Genomic DNA, 24,963 nt, shown 5'->3' with positions numbered 1-24,963 from the left:
AGAGCTTGAAGGTGAAATAATGAATATATCATTTATATATAAAAAAAAGATAGAGAAAATAGATGTCGACGTAAACCAGGCGTGAAATGTGTGGTTACATTAGCTTCTCTTCTATCTGTGCATTAATGGGCCAAAGAGACACCATGGACGCTAAGTCTCTGCATGACTGCATGGGTTGTCGTTTTCTTTTTTTTTTTTCTTTTTTTTAAGTCAAATCTTAAACAAGCGTTCAAAATTATTTGAAAATTTTGCATTTGTATACTCTATTTCAATAATGTGTTTATATGATACATTTAATGGTTAATAATATATATTTGGCTTATCAGATAAAAAAATGTAAAAAAAATAATAAAAAAAAACAGGGGTGTGTAAGAAATTTGATTTTTAGGAGGAAATATAAAAATATTATATGAGTTAAAAATACAAACAAAGATAATATAAATAGAGGTAGAGTATAATTTTTTACCTTCCTCCGCACATGTGTACATATCTATAACATAGATAATAAAGATGAGAGCATTTTCAACTTTCATCCACACGCCGCCACGTGGCGTCGCCAGGCGGCGACACGTGGCGGCCTTTTTTTTTTTTTTTTTTTTGCCCTGTGCCTTTACGGTTTTTTTTTTTTTTTTTTTTGGCCCTGCGCCTTTTCGTTTTTTTTTTTTTTTCTTTTTCCTTTTTACTTTGCCTTTCGTTGGGTTTTTTTTTTTCAATCTATTTTGTAAATCCTTTTTTAATGTTTTTTTTTTCTCCCTCTATCTCATCAATATATTTTGTATAATTTTTTTTATGTATTTTATAATCATAATTACTAATGTTATAATATACTTTCTTTTTCTCTTTGATATTTATTTCATTTCACCTTATATGTGTCTCCATATTTCATTGGTTCTTTTTTTTAAATTTTTTTTCAATCTATTTTGTAAAAAAAAATTTATGTATATTGGTTTTTTCCTCTCTCTCTCATCGATATATTTTGTATAATTTTTTTTTTATGTATTTTATAATCATAATTACTGATGCTATATTATACTATGGCCCTGTTTAACATAACTTTGTTTTTAAAAACGTGTTTTTAGATTGTTTTTTTTTTTTAAATGACAAAGTGTTTGGTAAACTGTTTATAAAACGGTTGTTGCTGGTAACATAAACTGATTTAGCGTTTGGTAAAAAAAATATATTATAGTAAAAAAACTAAAATAGACATGTTCTTAATAATTAAATAATAATTATTCATATGCTTATTTATATACATATATATAAATAATATTTTGTACGAGGATATTACAGTAATTTATATAGCAAACTTAAAAACATTTTTTTCTAAAAGCTAAGAATCCTAGCTTTTCCCTCTCATGTACAAAATCTAAAAACGTTTTTGAAATTTTTTGTAAAAACAGTTTTGCCAAACACCGGATAAACAGTTTAGTTTTTTCTAAAAACAAAAACAAATCTTTTTAATCTCAACCAAACGCAGTCTATATCAATAACATACATTATTTTGAGTGTATGTTAGTTTTATATTTTCTTTATTAGTTTCTCTTTGATATTTATTTTCCTTCACCTTATATGTGTCTCCATATTTCATTGGTTCGTTTTTTTTTCCAATCTATTTTGTAATATATATATATATATATATATATATATATATTGTTTTTTTTCCTCCCCCTCTCATCAATATATTTTGTGTAATTTATTTTATGTATTTTATAATCATAATTACTAATGCTATATTATACTGTGACCCCGTTTGACATAGATTTGTTTTTAAAAAAAGTGTTTTTATAAAAATAAAAATAAAAATTCAAAAAATGACAAAGTGTTTGGTAAACTATTTATAAAACAGTTGTTGCTGGTAACAAAAACTGATTTAGCGATTGATAAAATAAATATATTATAGTAAAAAAACTAAAATAGACATGTTCTTAATAATTAAATAATAATTACTGATATGCTTATTTATATACATATATATATATATATATAAATAATATTTTGTACGATGATATTACAGTAATTTATATAGCAAACTTAAAAACACTTTTTCTAAAAGTTAAGAATCCTAGCTTTTCTATCTCATGTACAAAATCTAAAAACGTTTTTGAAATTTTTTGTAAAACAGTTTTGCCAATCACCGGATAACCAGTTTTGTTTTTTCTAAAAACAAAAACAAGGGTTTTTAATCTCAAACAAACGTAGCCTATATCAATAACATACATTCTTTTGAGTGTATGTTAGTTTTTGTTGTCGGTCCATTCCGAGTCGACGGCGCCCGCGGGCGCCCGCGGGTCCCATGGCCGAGGGGCCAAAGACCGGTCTCATGAGCTCGGCCTCGGCCTCAGCTCGACATCGGCCTCATGAGCTCGACCTCGGCCTCAGCTCGACCTCGGCCTCATGAGTTCGGCCTCAGCCTCAGCTCGACCTCGGCCTCAGCTCGACCTCGGCCTCAGCTCGACCTCGGCCTCATGAGTTCGGCCTCAGCCTCAGCTCGGCCTCAGCCTCAGCTCGGCCTCGGCCTCAGCTCGACCTCGGTCTCATGAGCTCGACCTCAGCCTCAGCTCGACCTCGGCCTCATGAGCTCGACTTCGGCCTCATGAGCTCGACCTCGGCCTGAGCTCGTCCTCACGAGCTCGACCTCGGCCTCAGCTCGACCTCGGCCTCATGAGCTCGACTTCTGCCTCATGAGCTCGACCTTGGCCTGAGCTCGTCCTCACGAGCTCGACCTCGGCCTCATGAGCTCGACTTCGGCCTCATGAGCTCGACTTCGGCCTCATGAGCTCGACCTCGGCCTGAGCTCGTCCTCACGAGCTCGACCTCGGCCTCAGCTCGACCTCGGCCTCATGAGCTCGACTTCGGCCTCATGAGCTCGACCTCAGCCTGAGCTCGTCCTCACGAGCTCGACCTCGGCATCAGCTCGACCTCAGCCTCATGAGCTCGACTTCGGCCTCATGAGCTCGACCTCGGCCTGAGCTCGACCTCAGCCTCACGAGCTCGACCTCGGCCTCAGCTCGACATCGGCCTCAGCTCGACCTCGGCCTCATGAGTTCGGCCTCGGCCTCATGAGCTCGACCTCGGCCTCATGAGTTCGGCCTCGGTCTCATGAGCTCGACTTCGGTCTCATGAGCTCGGCCTCGGCCTCAGCTCGACCTCGGCCTCATGAGCTCGCCCTCGACCTTAGCTCGACCTTGGCCTCACGAGCTCGACCTCAACCTCATGAGCTCGACCTCGGCCTCAGCTCGACCTCGGCCTTATGAGTTCGGCCTCGGCCTCATGAGCTCGACTTCGGTCTCATGAGCTCGGCCTCGGCCTCAGCTCGACCTCGGCCTCATGAGCTCGACCTCGGCCTTAGCTCGACCTCGACTTCACGAGCTCGACCTCGGACTCACGAGCTCGACCTCGGCCTCCCGAGCTCGACCTCGTCTTCACGAGCTCGACCTCGGCCTCAGCTCGACCTCGGCCTCATGAGTTCAGCCTCAGCCTCAGCTCGACCTCGGCCTCAGCTCGACCTTGGCCTCATGAGCTCGACCTCGGCCTTAGCTCGATCTCGGCCCCATGAGCTCGACTTCGGCCTCATGAGCTCGACCTCGTCCTCAGCTCGACCTCGGCCTCACGCGCTCGACCTCGGCCTCACGAGCTCGACCTCGGCCTCAGCTCGACCTCGGCCTCATGAGTTCGGCCTCGGCCTCATGAGCTCGACTTCGGTCTCATGAGCTCGGCCTCGGCCTCATGAGCTCGGCCTCGGCCTCAGCTCGACCTCGGCCTCATGAGCCCGGCCTCGGCCTCAGCTCGACATCGTCCTCAGGAGCTCGACCTCGGCCTCAGCTCGACCTCGGCCTCATGAGCTCGACTTCGGCCTCACGAGCTCGACCTCGGCCTCACGAGCTCGACCTCGGCTCAGCTCGACCTCGGCCTCATGAGCTCGACCTCGGCCTCATGAGTTCGGCCTCGACCTCATGAGCTCGATTTCGGTCTCATGAGCTCGGCCTCGGCCTCAGCTCGACCTCGGCCTCATGAGCTCGCCCTCGACCTCATCTCGACCTCGGCCTCATGAGCTCGACCTCGGCCTCAGCTCGACCTCGGCCTTATGAGTTCGGCCTCGGCCTCATGAGCTCGACTTCGGTCTCATGAGCTCGGCCTCGGCCTCAACTCGACCTCGGCCTCATGAGCTCGACCTCGGTCTTAGCTCGACCTCGGCCTCACGAGCTCGACCTCGGCCATCCTATGCTATCCTCGGCCAAGCCTATGTTATCCTCGGTCACCATATGCTATCCTCGGCCGAGCCTAGGCTATCCTTGGCCAATGGCCGAGCCTATGTTATCCTCGGCCAAGGGGCCCACCAATGACCCCTTGGTCGCCTATAAATACAAGAAGCCCACCGTCTTCAAAAGGTAACCCATTTTTGAGTCCCGAAACACTGTAGAACTCATATTTCTCTCGTTTCACTCATCTTTGGCCTCTCACCCTCTAAATCCTCTATACTCCACCTCAATCCCACTAATGTTGAGCGTCGGAGAGGTAAACAGAGGCACCCCCTCTGTTTTCCCTTCTTAGCTCACGGTTCTCTCATCTTTTCCAGGTGGGCCGGCGAGCTCAAACACCACTGACAGCTAAGGGAAGACTCGGGACACCGAGTCCGACACGCTCGAGTCGAGGCGAGACCACTTGGTCCGGCCTCGGGTCTAACCGCCTACGACTCCTAAATCGTTGTACGAAAAACAGCGACAACAGTTTTATATTTTCTTTATTAGTTTCTCTTCGATATTTATTTTCATTCACCTTATATGTGTCTCCATATTTCATTGGAAAGCGAGCGCAAATCTTATTTACCCATGAAAGTCTAATCAATGTACAAAATAAATTTTTTGCATTTTATTATTCGTTTATTATTTTTAAAGATTTTTTCTTAATTGCCGGTTTCTTTGGTGTCCATTGTTTACAAATCTTGACAACACAAATTAACCTCTACAAATTTTACTTGTTATTATCATTATAATATGCTAAAATCATTCGCGCGTAGCGCGATGTAAAAAACTAGTATATATATATATATATAATTAATATTTATGACACGTATTGTAATGAAATTGAAAGATAAAAGCATTCAATATGAAAACGGCAGGATTTTATTCATGAGTCAGAGTGTCAGACTGAAAGCTTAAGAGCTTGTTTGGCACTACCTGACCAAGCCCATGAGAGATGTCCCGACGTCAAAACTCGATCGCTTGTGCGGTTATTATTATAAAGGTCCACAAAATCAATGATTTCCACAGCGCGAGGTGTAAGATTTGGATACGATTACAGCTCTTGTGTAAATCATTGATGTCAAGTTCCATTTCCAGCATGGATACATAGAGGCACCAATTTGATAATAATAAAAATTTAAATATAAAAAATAATTCTACTAAAATTTCGGAATTTTGGGAGCCATTTTTCTTGTACCTATATTTAAAATTTTGGGGTCCAATCGGAAACAATTACTGTTGCTCTTTTTTCTTCAAAAATAATTAAAATTATTTACTGCTGTCTTGTAAAAGCAAACAGATATAAATATTTATGTTGTTACATTAATTGGCAATTTAATATTGGCAAAATAATTAAATAATCGTGGATTATATATTCAAAAAACCTTGGGCCGTATTACGATTATGGATGTGTCGCTAAAAGCGTCGTAACAGTTTGTGCAACAGTTTCGGCCCATTAAATTATGGGCTTTGCTATTCGACTTAAAGTAGAATTACAACGTGAATTGATGATCAGATAATGAGCTGGAGCTTCTTAATCCGAATTTAAGATTCATTTTGACATACTTTTTTTTTAATAAATGGGTCAGAACCACACATTTATCACATGACGCCTTTTGAGAGATTTATTCGAGTGATTAGTAATTAGCTGAACTTAAAACGACATGTGTTCAAGCTTTTAAATGTTTCTTTTACCTTTGTTTTGTTGCCTATATTCGAGTGATTGTATTAGAAGCACGAGGTTAGATTTTTCCATTTAAATTTTTGGGAAACGCGTTTAGAAGACTCGGGAGAGATATTCTGTGGGAATCGAGGGGATCTCGAGCTTATGAGAAGTCTAAGTTGCTGTTGAAGAGAATAGACGTAGGTTGAGTAACTAGCGAGAGTCGTTGAGTGTAAATTTTTATTGGACCACGCCATCTATAGTAAATTATTTTCCAACAGCCAAAGGCTCTCAAAATGTAGACATGACTTGCCGAACTGGGTTATCGATTTTAGTGTTTATTTATTATTTCTGCAAAATATTTTGAATATTTTTGCTCTCTAAATTTCAACGACTATTATACCACCTGTTATGAAACAGTTGCGCAGAATCATTTCAGATTTTTTTTTTTATCAAATTGTATCTTTCAAAGCTTATAATCGATAAACATACTTGAAAAGTAAGCTAATTATATACAACAAATATCAAAAGGAAACAGAAATATGTTCTTATCATTCACACTTGCAAGTATCCACAAGTAACAAAAACATATCTTGAAATATATACATCACATACTCGTTTTCAACATATGTCAAGTGCGAAACAAGAAAAGTAGTAGATATATGCTTCAAAAACAATGATAGCAAACTAACCACATTTAAAACTAAGTCTTGTCATCGTATTCAAAACTGCCCTCTGTTTCTTACTACAAAATTGGTCAAATTTATACTCTTTACGCTTCAAATCGTTCTTTCAATCAAGCACCATCCTAGACAACATAAAGTTTTATATGAATACCTATGCTCAAAGTATAAACTTTTATTAGGAAAAGATCCTAAAATTACATCAATTGATAAACACTAACACCATGACCCAAATTTCACTCTTTGTTATCGTTTACTAAATAAATGACTACATTCTCTATCAATTAAGCAATGTTATCATATATATATGATAACATTGCTTAATATATGATAACATTGCTTAATTGATAGAGAATGTAGTCATATATATATACTTTCTAAATAAGCTCCTGCAAATTCATGTTTGTTTTTTTTTTCTCTCTTTTTAATTTATTTAATATGTCCAATCCACATGTGACTGATGTGAGTTTATGCCTCTCTTTTTTTCGGTGTCCTATTTTTTATTACTTTCCTTGAAAATTTAGAAATGAATGACTATATCATATAGTATGCCCAGAGTGCATTCACGTAGGGGAAAAAAAGAGAGAATGTACATGGACACGAGGATAGCTTATATATATATATATATATATATATATATATATATATATATATATATATATATATATATATAGTCGAGAACATCTATCTATATTAATCGGTAGAGTATTGTGAACTGCAGTTATTTAAGTGGGTAAAGTAGTTGAGGAGCAAAGTACCGAAATTTCCATCTTGTTCGGTTGCGTGCAGCTTGTTGGTTGGATTTTTCTCTTCATTACTAAGTGTCGTCTTCACAGTTGATTCCCCTGGTATACATATGCCACTTATAATCTTAAGGGATGAGATGAGACGCCACGACGTTGAAGAGGCGAAATATGAGCGAGGGAGGAGAGGAGGGCTCTTTAGCGAGGGAGGCATGAAACAGGCGATGGTGTTGAGGTCGTAGATTGCTAATGAAATTTCTATATGCTCTTTTCTTTTGTAAGGTTCTTGTTGCGTTAATATATTGATGAATACATTAAAACTCGTTCAAATGTAGTTCTGCAAACATATTACTCAGAACTAGGTAATTTCAATAACAAATATGTATTATTTTTAATTAACTTTGCCATTATATATTTAAAGTTACCATTCCTCTACCTATTGATCTCGGGGGTCCAACTTTCTTGATGTTTAGTGTGTACACAATGACTTCTTTATATTGTACATTTTTACATATTTTTTTTAATCGTCTTTGCGATTTATTTATCAGATATCAAGATGGTTCCCCAATCTTCAAATATTGCATTCGTTTTGTTTTTACGTTATATCTTCAATTTTGAAATTGTAGTTAATTTGTTTTATTATTGATATTGAATCTATTTTTTGTGCCTCGATTGTTAATAAAAAAATTGCATTATGCACACTAAATAAATCTTTTTTAATCACGTGCGTACGTGTTACTATCTAGTATATATATATATATATATATATATATATATATATATATATATATATGTTACGATGGTAAATTATTAATATTTGATTCAATTCAGCTATATACCGCTAAAAGATATATGAGATAAGGCAAGGATGACAATTTATATTAGACAAACCTAGTTCATAAGCTAAGAACAAGCATTTCACCAAGCGTAATAAAAAAAATATCGGAGAAGTGACGACTATATATATACAGATTAGTCAAACAAATATCAAAACACGACCACGAACTCGTGAATAAAGTATAGGTCATAAAGTCACAATCATAACTCAAAAGATAGCACAAAATCACACATATGACATTTTATCAGCATGTTAATGCTAATCGTGAGTCTAAATATTAACCCACAATAAAAGAAAATAAGGACTTAACTAAAGACAAAGAACACACAACCCTCGCCGTTTAGTATCATCTATCATAGACTCTTTCGTAGCTTATATATTTTTCTCTCTGGAATCAGATTTATCTATTGTAGAGACACCTAAACTTTAATATTTTTATGTAATCAGTTTTTTATGTCAAGATCATAAGTATTATTATTCTTTTTTTGTTCTCTGTAGCTAGAAGATTTATTAAGCTGGCATTTGATAATTATTTTCTATATTTTTTTACCAGAACAAAAATGAAGACGAAAATACACGCATACCACCACTATTTTATAAGGAAACAAAAACATATAACTTATAATGTCCAATAAGCCACAAAATAGTAGAGAACATGAAATTAGTAACAATGGGTGATCCATTCACAATTTCACATCGAGCATATTCGATATATTTTTAAATAAAATACTAATTAAGTAGTAAATATCCGATATAACATTGTGATATTTTATTGCGATTGATTCAACAACTAATTAATATACCCATGATCTGTACATACCATTTACATAATGGTACGAATCAATCAGTGATGTTAGTGACACAGACGCCTCTTGTGGCCGAACCTACATATAAAATCAAGTTTTGAGTTCTTCTTCTACCGACAGATATGTCACCTCTTGACTTTATGGATGTATCACTTAATTTGGAAAAAAAAAATGGTGACCGGATAAATTATATATCGACATATATTTCAAAATTTTTAAAAATAATTGTTTCCATACATACATACATCCAAAAGTGACATTATCCTCTACAATGTATTATACTTTGTAGTTTGTATTGCTGGGTAACGTCAAAATATGTTACATATATCCATGTTAGAATTTACTTATATAAATGGTTGAAAATACTTTGTTTCTTTTCTTGGAAAAAATTGATAATTAACCGCGTGAAGTTCGATATTATTTATAACATTTACAGCATAATTGACATTTTATTTGCGGCGTTAAATATATATTATTTTAAAAAAATTAATTAATCTTTAGATTTTGAATGCTTTATAGCTATGTATTTTTTGCGGTATACAAACTCCAAAAGTAAATGTGAGGTATGATAGTTGTTGCAGCATTATAATAGTTGTATATATATAGTCTTAAGCTACACTGTTTAAAAAAATATCTATGCATATAATTTCAAGCTACGGTTCCGTTACAATAACGGCAGTGATAAATAAATAATAAAAAGAAAGAAAAAGCATTTGGAGATGCGGGGTATCGATCCCCGTGCCTCTCGCATGCTAAGCGAGCGCTCTACCATCTGAGCTACATCCCCATCCATATTTGTAAACTTCGGTTTTTAGTTTAAGATTAAATAGATTTTAAAAAACCCCAATAAATAATTACACTACTGCCTACTGTAAAATAAAAGGAATCCCGGCCCAAAGCTATGGCCAACAAACAAGACTAGAGAAATTAAATGCTACTTCATTCTTTTAATAAATCATGCTTTGAATTAAATCCTGAGAAATGTTCTCGTGCTTTGAGGGATGAATAGTTATTTATAATATTCAGCCAAATCTTCTCGCTTCCATTTCTATCCCCAGGAAAGGGGTATTGAATACCAAGTACCTTATTCAAAGTTTAAAGTTTAAACCTTTTGAAATCTCTGCTACCGCTGCTTTTAAACTTGATAATAATAATAATAATAATAATAATAAATAGATCAATTCAAAACAGACTAACGAAGCTTAAGTTAATAGCCGAAACTAGTTATTTCAGGCAACATATTGATATGAAAAATGTGATAATTCAACTTACAATAGTGCAGATGTAGAAGAATTAGAACAACAATTCCAAACTTTAGTTTTGAGAGAATCACACATTAATAAAATATACACGATGACCTATTACTAAAAGACCTTCAAGTAGCAACTATAGTACCTAGGCCTATGTTCAATTCGAAATAAAAGTTCAAACGCTACAAGCAAAATATGATGGTAAATGAATCGAACATAGATGAACTCGGTGACTGTTGGTAGCTATAAAATGAATCACACTCAAATTATGAGATGCAAAATATCTCAGTGCATTCAAGAAGATGATGAAATCTTTATAAATTGGCTCAAACGTTTCACCTCATGTCCATTACATACTCCTCGGAATGGACAAAACTTTCTAACATAATTCTCAAATCTACTGTTACTAAATAGTCAACTATGATAATTAAAAATTCTTCTAGAATAATTTATGCTCAGTCAATGACAGATCTTCAATACATGTACTCCTACAACCATTTGGGCTACTTGGACTCTCGGTTACCACGGCCCAATTCTACTTCTTCGGGCTAGATTGGCTTGTCTGTTGGGATGGGCTCTTCCTCCACCATAGGTGTCGTGCACGTATCATTAAGGGAGTTTTCCAAAACTAGGAGTAAAAAAAATGCAAATGATTTTTTTGGATTTTTTTTTCAAAAGGTCACAAATAGGACCTCTGACACTCTTTTCATTTATGTAATTACCATTATATCCTTCTTTATTTACTTTTTCTAAATGTCAATGTCTCATGGACCCCACTCTCACCTACTCCTAGGGATGACAACGGGTACGGGTAAGGCCGGGTACACCTATTCCGTTACCCGTACCCGTTATAATTTTTTACCCATTACCCGGACCCGTTTACCCGGATTTTGAGACGGGCCGGGTAACGGGGATACCCGCCGGGTAAACGGGTTAAAAATGTTGGACCCGTTATCCGTTTACCCGGTTTAAAAAAAGGGTAGCGGATCGGGTAGACCCGCTTACCCGTTTATAAAATAAAAATCTATCAACAATATAAAGTTTAAAAATAATATATCATCTTTAGGTAAACATATGATTTATTATATTTTTTTAAAAACAATGTTTAAAATATATCATCTAATTATGTAAACATATGATTTATTATATTTTTAAATATTTAAAAGTTAACGGGTCGGGTCCCGGGTAACCGGGTACGGGATGGCTATTCTGTTACCCGTACCCGGACCCGTTAAAACCTTAACGGCTATTACCCGTTTACCCAAAAAGAACGGGTATTACCCGACCCGAATAAATCGGGTAACGGGCCGGAACGCGGGTAACGGGTCAAATTGCCATCCCTACCTACTCCCCTCTCTCTCTATTATTGGTCTTTATATGTTATAATAAAGTACATATAAATAATTAATAAAATAGACACATTTTTTTATCACGAAATTCTGAGAATTCTGAGAATCCGTGACGTATCTATCACGAAAAATGGGAATTCGTGACTGTCACGAAAAAATTAGAATTTCGTGACACTTCGATGGAATTTAATGATAAAACTCTTGTTTATTTCATTAAATACGGCGTAGAGACCAATGGTTATTATAAATATAAAAATAAAAATTTGAAAATAATAAAGTACACACATAAATAATTAATAAAATAGATACATTTATTTTTATTTTTATAAAATTATTTTTTAATAAATAATTAATAAAATAGACACATTTTTTCTTTTTTAAAATAATTTTGTGTTAATTTTCATTAAAATAATAAAGTACACACATAAATAATTAATAAAATAGACACATTTTTTATTTTTTAAAATAATTTTTTTAATAAATAATAACACGAAACAATAAAATTTTGTGACTTTCCTGTCACTAAACAAATGGATTTGTGATTTTTCTGTCACGAAAAATAGGGATTTTGTGACTTTTCTGTCACGAAAAATGGGGATTTCATGAATTTTCTGTCACGAAACATTGGGATTTCGTGACGTAGCTGTCGCGAAAAAAACTCTTCAAGTCACGAAACAGTACATTGTGAATGAGGTTTACTTACCTAGAATATTTACAATTTCATCATTTCAAATGGGAAAAGAATGTTAATACTCTAAACATATGAACATAGGTGAATGAGGTTTACTTACCTAGAAGATTATGAGGACATAAGTGTCCTTTATTGTGAAGTGTTGTTGACACACATTAATTTGTACAATTTCATCATTTCAAATGGACAAAGAATGTCAAGTAGTCTAAACATATGAACATAGGTTAATGAGGTTTAACGTCATGTCGTCCGACATGTCGTTTTCCCCTCTAACTTATCCTTAACGTGGAAATTGATTGATAACTCATGTATTAGCGTTGTTAGTCCTCCAAATCAACTCATTTAACAGTCTAGAAGCAAGTTTATGATGAACAAACGAGATCAAAAGAGCAAAAGACAGCATGTTTCACGTAATTGACTGAGAATTCGTGACGTCTTTGGCAAAAGAGCAAAAGGAAACATGTCTAGCAAATGACAAAAGACACAATCTTTCACCAAGTGCTAGAAGCAAAAAATCGTAGCTACTAGCCAAATATCACCATTTCCACAAAAAACAATAGGCTAATTCAAAATGCTAGGGTCTAGTCCAAGTCATTCTTCACAATGGTCTTATGTTTGTAGATACTACAAAAAAAAAAGAGCATTGGATTGGATTTACCAAAAAAAGGGCTGGTTTGAGCCTAAAAACCCGGAGGACGATAGTCCAACCAACCACCCGAACCGTGGCGCGAGTACGAGCCCGGAGGATAGGCCAACGGTGGCGTGCCCGCGCCCGGGCCCGGTTCGAACCTCCTGTCCCCACCATACATTCTCGGCGGTTCCGAAGCCCACGCGCTGATGCTCGTTCGGTGCATCATCTCGGCCCAGCCCGGGGGCCAGATCACCCCAAGCGGGCCCACCATCGGCCCTCCGCTCTCGTAGACGGCAGAGATCGGCGGCAGGTTCGCGTCATCGTAAAACAAAGCCATCAGCGGCGGTGGCGGCGGCGACGATCGGTGCCTCATGCGATCCGACGGTGGGATTTCGCTCTCGAGGGAAGAATGGATCGGCGGCGTTCTCTGTCTTCCGACGCGACGACCCGGGAGATAATCCTGAGATGGAGCTCGAGCGGACATCGACGATGACGGGAAAGAGAGAGAGTGAGATGTATATATTATCGGTTGTCCGATGGGAACACCGTCACGGTAGCCAGATGTTTGGACAAACCCTTTGATCCGACGGTTGGAGATGGGCGAGCAAGGAGAGTGTAGGCAATCTTGTACATACAGAGTTGTATAGTGGTTGATTTGATTTATTTGCATATAGGCTGCCTCCAACTTGCTCTGCAAGACTTGAGTGGAAACAAACTCAGTGGAAACAAAAATGGTGGATAGAGAGAGAAAGTGAGACAGTAAGAATGAATAAAAGGAAAGGAAAAAAATATGAAATAAAACATAGGGAACTGTAATTAAAAAGTAAAAGTAAGGGTAAAATTGTAATTACATAAATAAAAAAAATGGCTAAGGTCCTATTTGTGACCTTTTTGAAAAAAGGTCCAAAAAAGTCAAACCCCTTTTTTTACTCCTATTTAGGGCAATTTCCCTATCATTAATGCCTCCATAAAAAATCACCTCGTCCTCAAGTTGTAACTAAGGGTCGGATTGTGCACGGTCCAATCATATTAAAAATCAGTAAAAAAAAATGCACCAAACTGTTTTAAACAGTCTAGAAAATTTCAAATCGGATCGGATAAAAAAATCCAAACCAGACCAAACTAGTCTAAAAGAACGATTTTTTTTTTAATCTGAAAAAAAAAATTGTTTAATGAATTTGAAAATTCGTTTGAAGATTTATTGACAATTTGTCTTTTTTATTGACATGAATGTCAATAAATCTTCAAACGATTCTGAGAAAATCTTTAGAGATTTATTGACATTTGAACATTTTATTGACATCGTTGTCAATAAAATTTCTAGATGTTAATAAATCTTCAAAAAAATTATCAGAATCTTAAAAAAAAAAGTTACGAAAATCTGAGTTTTTAAAGAACTCACGTTTCCAAATTTATTGATATTGATGTCAATAAATTATGTACTTTATTGACATTAATAAAAATAAATCTTCACACAATTTGGGACTTGTAAGAGCTAGTGAACTCGATCTTCGTCATGGTTGTGGTGAAGAACAAACAAGCGCATTTATGATATGTAGTTCTTACCCAAGATCTTTTATAAATTACTATTGGACTGAATTATTGCTACTTCCAAACTTGATCTCCAATGTCGAGCAAGTTCCCGCTGCTAAAATTTGGTTCTTCCAAACTTTCGGTGGAGCAGCTGACGGCGGCGGCGTCGGAGGAGCAGTTGTCGCAGATCTGAGCTCGTCGGAGGAGCGTTATTGCTGGGTATCCGAGCTCGCCGGCATCAGCGTTAACTCCAACTCGTTCTAGATTTAACTTTAAGTTTGGATTTGGATTTGGATTTGGATTTTAGGGTTCTTTGTCATTTTTGTTGAGCAAAGAATTAAAGAAGAATATGAATAGTGCAAATAAGAGAGAGAGAGAGAGAGAGAGAGAGAGAGAGAGAGAGAGAGAGAGAGAGAGATGAAATGTCAAATGAGTGGGAAAGAAAAATGGTTAAAAGAGTAGTTACATCAAATGATAAGTCATAGTTTTGGATTAATTTGAACATATTAGATTTTGATCCAAAACTATTGAGTAAGTCATAGCTTATGAATGATCTCATCCTAAATAAATCAGTCGAATAATAATTAAGGCCAAAAAAATCAACCATTCATCTTTATATTTAATTTATACCAAATTACAAAGAGATAAATTATCATCTTTATTTATATTATACAAAAAATATTATAATCCACCGTTTTGCTTTCTTTTCTTTTCCATCATAATTAATTCATCCACATCTTTTTTCTCTCTTCCCTGCCAAATAATTTGATAAAAGATAAATAGAAGGAAAATTGTGAATTATAATTTTTTTAAAAATTGATCGGTATAGTTTTATACCAAAAATTAGAATTCATCTCTTAATTATTTAATATAAAAAAAATAGAGAGGAATGTTAGGTTTTATACTAAAATTACAATATTACTTTCATATTTTATAAAGGTTGTATTTGCAATATATTTTTTTCGTCCCTTCCAATGCATTTACAATTGACAAATTTTAGTGCACCCAAAGAAAATCAATCCTTCCTAGTAAAATCTTCATCTTATTTTTCATAATCTTTATCTAACAAGATTAATTCTATTACCTCAATCCTTTCTTATCAATCCAACCCATCACCTCCTAAAGAATTATATCTAGAGGTGATGAGTCAATGATATATTATCTCATAGAGACATCTATCTATGTTTAGGTGATGAGTCAATGATATAGATTAAAGTTTGCGCTTTTAAACAATTCCTTCTTTAAAATTTGATAAGAACGAGGAATGACATTAAACGCACATTGAACGCACTTGCTAAAAAGAACACGGCAATTTCTTAAAAGAAACACATAAAAAAGTAATAATAACACGACCTGGTCCACGTGTCAATATTGGACGGTGGATCAAAACGACGTCGCTGCGATTTCTAAACCTGCGCAGTTTTTATGAGTGGAGGTGATTAAATACGCAAGGAAAACTCGAACAACTCTCAAAGAACCAAACGCAGTCGAAAACGAAGCTTCAAAGCTCTTTAAGAAATGGCTTCCATGGCGTCTTCGAGCATGAACTCTCGCTTCGAATTCCACCGAAGAAAGCCAAGAAACTTTTCGAAAGCGCATAGAATCCGACTTTCTTACAACAACGATGATGACAACGACAAAGTCAGTGATCAAACTGTTCGAACACGAAGGTTCCTCTTCTCCTTCCCGTTTCCCGAATTGTCCTCGCTTTCATTTTATCATCAATTATCAATTTCATAACACGAAAACCATTCCAATGCAGAGAACTAGTTCTGAGAAGCAGCGAATTGGCCGTGATCGGAGCTATATTCAACTTGAGGTTCTTATTTCTCTTTTTCTCTGTCCAATCTGATCGTAATTTCATTTCGTCTCTGAACGGTGCGTTTTGTATTTGAAACTGCAGTGGGAAAAAGCCTGATTATCTTGGGGTACAAAAAAGCCAACCAGCATTGGCTCTGTGTCCAGCCACTAAAAACTGCATTTCAACTTCTGAGAACATCGCTGATCTTACTCATTACACTCCACCCTGGTTGGCTTCACACCAATTTGTTTTTATTTATTTATATATATATATATATATATATATATATATTTTTGGTTTTTGATTGATTAAACTGCATCTATATCTTTTTCTTTTTCTTTTTTATGTTTGGCAAAACGCCTAACTGTAAAAGAAGCAAAGAAAGTCGTGTGTTGTGGTCTAAGTAAATATAAAAAAAGTACTATGGTCGTGGTGGGTCATAAGCCGGCTTTTTATTGATATTTTTTTTAAAATCTTAATTAATGTCTTTCTACGAATTTTGAATGCTTTTTGTTACACACGAACCGTGTGCGCTAATTATGTTTGACCTTTGACTCCGACCATTGACTTTGTTATTCTATTGGTGTTCTAGGAACTACAACAGTGGTAGGAAGAAGCCAGTGAGCAGAGAAGTGGCCATGGAAGAGCTTATCCAAGTGGTAAATATATGGCTCTACTTTCTATAACAGTGTTGAGATTGGGATATGCTTTATAAGTCAGTTAATAATATGCTCTTGTTGTTGCAGATAAAATCAACAAAGCCAGACAAGTTCACGCCGAAGATAGCGGAGAAGAAAGATGACTATCTTCGAGTCGAGTACCAAAGTCCCATTCTTGGGGTGAGTATATATAAGAAATTATCTTTAAGCATTGTGTTGAATATGCTATAACTAGATTTTTTTTTTTTTTTGAAGCTTGTGGATGATGTGGAGTTTTGGTTTCCACCGGGAACGGATTCAACGGTGGAGTATCGATCGGCGTCGCGGTTGGGCTCCTTTGACTTCGATTATAACAGAAAGAGAATCAAGGTTACTACACTGACTCATTGTCCGGTTTCACTGCTAATTTTATTTTTTTGGCTGGAGAAATGAACTATTTAAATAATTTTGTGTTATTGCTTGTGTTCAGGCATTACGACAAGAGTTGGAAAAGAAAGGATGGACTTCTCAAGATACTTTCTAACGCATTCGGAATATTTGAATGACTTGTTCTTGATCTCAAGATAGTTGTTAGTTCTAGATAAACTAACAAAATCCCCATTCCAACATACAGTGATTATATTTATTTATTATTTCCTTCATCTTTATTTGTTTTCAATTAAACTCGACCTTACTGTTTAAAAATGAATATATATTGGCACATTTTTATTGATTCGAAATCACCCGGTGATATGCAAATTTAGAGCATCTCCACTGCATTCATGCGATTTCTGTGCAACGGATTGACAACAATAAAAAATTTCTTCTTCTCAACATCAGCTATATTATTGAATTTTAACATGTAGAAGAGACATAATAAATAAACTAATATTATACTGAATAAAATATTTGACTTCAACTTGAAGCCCATACTACTTCTATTGTTAAATTTGCGATTTCCAAAATAAAACAAAATAAAACTATGCAATAATTTTAGGGGGAGAAAATAAAATGCATCATATTGTGCCAAAATTGGCACAACTCAGTTTTCAGGATAAATTAGCCTCCGACTAAGAAATGCTACGTAGCAGACCAACCCAGAAGGAAAAGCCAAAAACTGCCTCTAGGTTGGAGATGCTCTTAAAAACAAGACAATATAATTATTATTTTTTTTTAATGACCAAGATAAAACTTTTGAATACGTTATCTCGACTAGAGTTATGAACATCTCAGAGATCCAAATAAATAAACCACTAAAGAGCACCTGAAAATTTCAGGACCCAGTCTCTTTCAAGACACTGTTAGAGCACGTACACAAGGGATGGATATCGCTGACTCCATTATATGTCTTATAATAGTCTGGTACAAAGGAAATGTAACTAATGGATGTAATTCACTCATCACAAAGGTAAAACCACGAGTAAAACCGATGAGAAGATTTGAATGGGACTCACAATAACCATCAATGAAAAAAGTACGACGTCTAGTTCCGGTCGAATAATGGTTATGTTCCGAGCCGACTAATCTTTCCTGAGTTCCATGAATTCCCTCCGAATGCCTCCAGCATTGAGGACGACAATTTCCACTTTGTCTCCCTGAAAAAACATTCATGAAATAGTTACGGAAAAAGTTTATAAAGAAATATATAAAAGAAAGAAGAAAAATAAAGCAGAACTCACAGTGTATATGTCTCTCTCTGTTGCAGCTGCGAAGACAGTTTTCACCAAATCAATGGCGTCTTCCTCAGAAAGCGGCGTGACCGCATCCTTGAACATTAAACGATTTCGTGAATTAGACAATGGGTTGGTATAGAAGAACCTGCTCGTAATATATGAATATACGTACAAAAAAATATACAAACTCTTTATAGAACAGAATACCTGAGCAGGCAACAACAGAGGGCTTGGAGACTTGAGTCTCTTGTCCAGAACAGGCATGATGAGTGTGGAACCAGAGCCTTGAGAGCTATACCCAACCTTCTCATAGGATCCAACCGCATCGTATGTGAAGACACAACCCTTTCCTGTTAGAAAGAAGATATATTTTATCAGGCCTTTATTTCTTTCTGCTCTTTATTTGTAAGTATTTTGCTGCTTTGATTGTTTTTTTCTTCCTGTGTTGTTTGTGGTATTTTCAGAGTTCATGTCAGATTTAGGTTTATGCAGGTTTGAGGCTCTCTTTCAAATCTCTTGATCTTGGTTGATCGAATTCACTCAATTACATAGATTTTTTCAAAGAGCTGATGCTGTGCTCAATGATTCGTGCGCATTATTGGTATTCCACTATCGGAATCCGGAACAATTTTGGGATCAAATCTATCTTTGTATTGAGGCTTTCAATGTTTTAGGGGTTGTACACCATTCTATATAAAGATCTTAGTTTTTCTAAAAAAAATAAATAAATAAGCATCGATGAGACCGTGTAGATTGTTTTGAGTGGAAAGATTAAAGGTTATAAAAGAACTAACCTTCATTATCAAGACCACCTAAAACATTGAAGGAATAGTAAGGGAAGAAACGTTTGTAGTAGAGAGTGTTTGAGAGCAACTGAGCCATTGCAGGGCAGCTCATTTGTTTGTTGTGCTGGTGCTGATAAACCTGACAAAATACAAGTGAATAGGAAACAGCTTCAGAAGAGAAAAAAAACAAAAACAAAACCGAGAAATTCAAATAACACATATCATTTTCTAACAAATCACAGAAAATGTCGATCCGTGACAAATTTCTTGAAATAAATGAATTGTTTGTTTTTCAATGTATCCACAGAGTAAAATTTCAAACATTTAGTATATTTCAATAATTTCCTGGAAAGAAGGAATTAAGAATTCTCTCTTCAAGAATAATAAATTAGGGAATATCTATTCAGTTGAGCACATTATAATGATTGAAGCAGGAAGCTTTGATAATACGTTACTGCGGTTATGTTCTGCTATGCTGGCTAATTATAATCTGATTAAACACCTTCCATAATTCTATATCTGAAAATGCACTTTTCTAAAACAAATATGTGCACCTTTCTGGTGTCATATCAGAACCCATTTCTATATCCTAAATTATTACATTGATTGAGATATATTCAATGTGTATCAAATTCAAGAAAGCTAGTATTTTAGTTAAATGCCCATCAGAAAGAGTATCTCGACACAAGTCTTTAGTAAAACCCTCAAAATACATAAATAAAAAGAGAAAAATTCACTGAAGTGAGTTGATGATATTTAAATATGTGTAACAAATGACTGTAAATCACAGCAGACACATGATTTTTTTTTTAAAATAGCATATGTGATATTTTGAAAAGCATTGTTATTAGCTACAAACATATGAGCCTGGTTGGGGAGAAATCATGCACACATGGCAACCCGTTCAAGTGTTGGTTTATCACAATATATGTTTTCTTCACATAATATTCATATTGATATTTATACCATAGACGAAGGAGTAGCTCTTGTCGATGATATCATAAAAGAGGTACTCGAGAATAACGAAGAGGAAACAGCTTCTGAGTTTCATACCCAGAACCTCATCTGATTGTTAGCTACTTAACTGAAGACACTTATACACTTGAGATTTCACTTACAGCGTGTTTAGCTTCCAACTGCTTTTGTAAAGCTCGAACATCAGCTTGAAATCCAGACGATGCCATCACGCATTTGTCAGCCCTGCAAGTTCAAGATAACACACAATGACACAAACACATAAAAAAAAAATTAAAAAAAAAAAACACCCAAAATCTAGACAAGTCTGAGAATCACTCTTTTTCATATATCCTATTATTTAAAAATCCAACAGAATAGCACAAGATCACAGCTTGATATCCGAAAATAAATACATGATCACTGTCCAAAGAGACTTCTAGTGCTGGGCTTATACCTACTTCTGTATGAAATGAGAAAACTACATAGTACTTTCTCTCGAGTCCAAAACCCATAAGATACGTCCGCCGGATTATCAAACAATCCCATACCTTATGAGCACCAATTTCTCATTCACGAAGAAAATCGGAACAGTATCCTAAAAGCTAAACCTAAAATCGCTAGACAACTTGAAAAAAAAAACAAAAATTAAGAAATGAAATTGACGTACAAGCAGGTGATTTTGGAGTATTCACGGGTGAGAATGTTGTAACCGGTCGACATCCGAGTATCGGCGGCGATGACACAGTAATCAGCTCCGGCGATTGCCACACAGGATCTGCAAAAGTCATTTCCGAAAATAAAACGCTTTCAGTCACCAAAAATACACACACAACCACGCACAGACATAGTTATTACCCTCCATTGTTGTCGTAAGGAGACCAGTTAGCTTGTTGCTTAGGCATGGCGATTCGAGGTAAAGCGAAGATCGAACTGGGAGAGAGTTAGGGCTCGAAATCTGAGCGTGAGCTTTATTTTCTTTTTTTCTATTTTCTGTCAGAGAAAAAATTGTCTTCTGCTCCAAGGAAAGGGAGGGAGTAAGTTATTGGGCTGCTTTATGGGCTTTAAAACAAAGTTCCTGGATGAATACTGGGTCCAGATAGAGTTTTAGTTGAGAAATTCCACAGATATCTCATTTGAAAATTCCCTAAATTCTGAAATTTTAAAATATTTCATATCTCAATTTCTTTTTTAATTTCAAATGATTTTTTAGTTATTTAATTAAAATGGTAAACAACCAAGTAATAGTTAAATAAAATAGTAAACAGCTAAAAAAAATCAAGTATTAAATAAAAAAAAAACTAAAATTAAAGAAATAAGTCAATAAAACTATAAATAATAAAGAAGAAATAATTAAAATAATATATATTCGGAATAGTAGTAGTATATCCACGTTTTAGTTTGGGCTTTTAATCCTGAGCTCTTTTTTTTTTTTTTTTTTAGAAGATGTGATATAGTATGTATTAAAACTTATGTTTTAAGTTTTTATGACGGAAACAATGTAAATAATCTTTAAAAATTTTGAAATAATTTAAAATAACCAATGGGAAATACTAAGACCATTTCCAATGCTAAATTCTAAAACTTCAAATTTAGAGTTTTTTTTTTCAATAATAAAAACACCAAAATTCTAAAACTTTATATTTGGTGCAGCTTTTACATCAAATGAACAGTGGTGCACCAAATTTAGTGTAACACTATTTATTTGATGTCAAGATTATCCCAAATATTTAAGCAAAAAATTACATATTTTAATTAATTCAACTTTAATCAATATATTTTTAACTGTTTGAAATTTTATTTATAATCCAAATTAATTTCCTCTATACCACTTAAATTAAACCAATAATTAAAAAATTATAAATATCAAACCAAATTAAGCAAATAATTAATAACAATATTTTATAGATATCAAATCTATTTATTTTAATAATTAAAAGATACTACTACAAATACTAATTACCACAAAATTTTTAACATTACAAATAAAATACAAAATACAAAGATAATTTATTATTGATTTATACTATATGTTATTTATAATTGATAAATAAAATACAATTACATTTTTATATATCTAATTAGCCACAACTAATAAAATTAAGATACTAAAGATAAAGTATCTTAGATTAAGAAATTTAATCAAAAAGCATATTTTCCAAAATATTCCCTTTAGTGTGAGATTTGGCATAATATCATTGGAATAATAAGCAAATTTGATGTAAAAATTACACCAAATTTAATATCAAATTTAATATTAGCATTGGAGAGATGCTCTAAGTCTAAACCTCTGATTTTCCCTTTTGAAACAAATCTAGGTGCATTAGTTTCTGGTCAACTCACGAACGTGGTACAAGTACCAGCAAACTGAACGAAACAGCCGAGAACCAAAACCTGTTCCATTTGTTTCATTATAATTTTATTTTCTTTTTGTTGGTAAATTTGAACTCTCGAACCAAACAATCGAAACTCGGTCTCTCAAAGAAGAACAGAGATTCGAAATGAAAACCAGCAAAAGCTGCCCGAAAAAATTATAAAAAAAATACACAGCCACACCCACATCTCCGAACTCCAAAGAGGATCGACGACAACGAGTCAGTCATTTATTAGGAGGACAGACAAAGAAGCTCTGTGGTGTAATAGATTCGAAGAACACGATGTGGGCTATGTGGACTTGGCTCTTCTCGTTCTTCTTCGTTCTAGCTATCCTCTTGATGCTGGGTTTTCAGGTTCATTTTTTTTTTCTTTCCTATAACTCTTAATTTAATATTTAATCATTCATATCAAACCTCTATCAGGAAATACTTTGACAATTTGATTGTTGAATTACATGATTGAATTGAAACCCTTCGTTGACCAGCAACCAGGATTGGGATTTAAAGTTGTGATATTGAGATGATGGAAAAAAATTGGCAGTATTTGCAGAGTCTCATGAACTACTGAGTTTCTTATATTTAATAGACACTTTTTGATGATTTATGTATATTTTTTTTTTATTATCGACGCAGCTCGTGTGCTTAATCGACCTCGAGTATGATTATATAAACCCGTACGACACGGCTTCGAGGATAAACATGTTGGTGTTGCCTGAGTTTATAACTCAAGCAGTTTTATGTATCATTTACCTTGTCACCGGGCATTGGCTTATGTGCTTCTTATCGCTTCCGTATCTTTACTACAACGCCAACCTGTGAGTTCTCTCTTAAATCTGCTCTTGAAATTTTTCGTCTCGTAATCGATACCCCGTTTCACATATCGTGATCATTTTGTATTTTGCTTTTACGACTCGACATGTACTTGACTTAGTAGGAAAACAATTGGATATATTCAGCTGATTTTTTTTCAAAACAACTTGGTTTATGATTTTAGAGAGTGGCTTCGGATATATACTCGATGTCTCTTTTTAGTTCTTTTGTTGTTAATTTGTTTGGAATAAATGTGGGTTCAAAATCAAAGCCAACATTTATAGCTTTCAAATAATAAGATATAAGCTATGATTTTGAATGACTAGTGAAATGAACTATGACTTGATTATCAGGTACTTTCGAAGACAATACCTCGTAGATGTGACCGAGATCTTCCGTCAGATAAATCGAGAGAAAAAGATACGCTATTTCAAGATAGGATATCTCATTATCCTTTTTGTGTTTTCTCTCTTTTGGTACTGTGCTGCTAAATCCACACTTTCATCATGCTCTTCTCCGATTTTTGTTTTTAATGCTTTTTTTCCTTTGGGGTTGTGCTAATTCCATATTATTTTCTCCTATGAATTTATGTCAGGTTGCTCTTAACACTAGACGATGAACATGACTGATCCAACATTTTTCGCTGTTATGGAATGTGCTCGGCGCAAGTTTTTTCCTTCACTGCTTTCACAATGTTACTTATACCGAAAGCTTGGGGCATTTTGGTCCTTAGTTTTCGTTATAGGTTGACTGGGAATATCAACGATACGAAACCGTGACTGTAAATGTATGGCCAGATTTTGAATCTGCCATGTTAATAAGCTCTTTTATCCATTTGCTTTCATAACTCTATGTATGGTGGTTAAGAGTGGACGGCTATAGTATTTTTTTTAGTTTGAAGACAAAGACATTTCTCATATATTTATATTTTTCTTTTCTTTAATGGAAATGCTTCGCTAACATTATTTGTCAACGCAATTTTGATGATTCCCTTGGTTTGGTTTCTCAGACAGATACAACCTGTACCAAGTATATTGGACTTGTTACCAAATGATTGAATTTATTTTGAGACTAGCCATTCCAACTATAAGCACCGGCCAATGTACAGAATGTCACCGAAGATAGCTGAAATTTGTCGAAACTTCGATATTTGGTGATTATTGGCAGGCATGTTTTTTACAGGATGTCGACGAAATTTCACCGAGAAAATGGATGTGATGCTGCTTTTCCACCAGATGCAGAATAATTTTGATTTTTTCTTCGAAAAGCTAAATTTTAATGAAAAAATCAGCGGACAAAAATCATAACCCGGTCTGCTTCGTCTTCTAAAATACTTGGCAAAAAATATTAGGCTTCGAGGCCAAAGTTTGGCCTTCGCCGCCGAGCCAGATCGAGTTTGCACTGGCCCATTAAGGTTGTGGCACACTTCAGATCAAGAGAGGATTCAAGGAGAGCAATTCTCGCAGACGATGAAGTGTCATCAAACCGATTTCTCGTCA

At 35.4% G+C, this 24,963-nt stretch overlaps 3 protein-coding genes and 1 non-coding gene across 4 annotated transcripts; 2 read left to right on the top strand and 2 right to left on the bottom strand.

Moving 5' to 3' along the window:
- Nucleotides 1-9,688: 9,688 nt before the first annotated feature.
- Nucleotides 9,689-9,761, bottom strand: TRNAA-AGC (transfer RNA alanine (anticodon AGC)). The gene has a single exon. It is a non-coding gene; the product is annotated as a tRNA-Ala (tRNA).
- A 6,132-nt stretch (nt 9,762-15,893) lies between these two features.
- Nucleotides 15,894-17,607, top strand: LOC149400474 (DUF1499 family protein). The gene is made up of 7 exons (XM_089612268.1): nt 15,894-16,098; nt 16,191-16,247; nt 16,332-16,457; nt 16,822-16,888; nt 16,976-17,068; nt 17,144-17,257; nt 17,358-17,607. Exons 1-7 carry the CDS (start codon nt 15,947-15,949, stop codon nt 17,409-17,411), a joined length of 663 nt encoding a protein of 220 aa, XP_089468394.1. The 5' UTR covers nt 15,894-15,946; the 3' UTR covers nt 17,412-17,607.
- A 494-nt stretch (nt 17,608-18,101) lies between these two features.
- PBF1 (N-terminal nucleophile aminohydrolases (Ntn hydrolases) superfamily protein) lies at nt 18,102-21,309 on the bottom strand. Its single transcript, XM_089612267.1, has 7 exons — nt 21,138-21,309; nt 20,950-21,057; nt 20,444-20,525; nt 19,335-19,464; nt 18,748-18,890; nt 18,547-18,633; nt 18,102-18,462 (listed from the first exon to the last, which is right to left on the bottom strand). The coding sequence occupies exons 1-7, from the start codon at nt 21,182-21,184 to the stop codon at nt 18,388-18,390; spliced, it is 672 nt and encodes a 223-aa protein (XP_089468393.1). The 5' UTR covers nt 21,185-21,309; the 3' UTR covers nt 18,102-18,387.
- A 1,283-nt stretch (nt 21,310-22,592) lies between these two features.
- On the top strand, nt 22,593-24,424 carry LOC149400472 (protein cornichon homolog 4-like). Its single transcript, XM_089612539.1, has 4 exons — nt 22,593-23,008; nt 23,288-23,469; nt 23,818-23,940; nt 24,060-24,424. The coding sequence occupies exons 1-4, from the start codon at nt 22,937-22,939 to the stop codon at nt 24,091-24,093; spliced, it is 411 nt and encodes a 136-aa protein (XP_089468665.1). The 5' UTR covers nt 22,593-22,936; the 3' UTR covers nt 24,094-24,424.
- Nucleotides 24,425-24,963: the final 539 nt, after the last annotated feature.

Source organism: Urtica dioica, chromosome 4 (assembly GCF_054948205.1).
Source record: "Urtica dioica subsp. dioica isolate 48M chromosome 4, U.dioica_male_clone48M_v1_H2, whole genome shotgun sequence".
NCBI classification, from domain to species: domain Eukaryota; kingdom Viridiplantae; phylum Streptophyta; class Magnoliopsida; order Rosales; family Urticaceae; genus Urtica; species Urtica dioica.
This window is presented reverse-complemented; position numbering and strand designations above follow the sequence as displayed.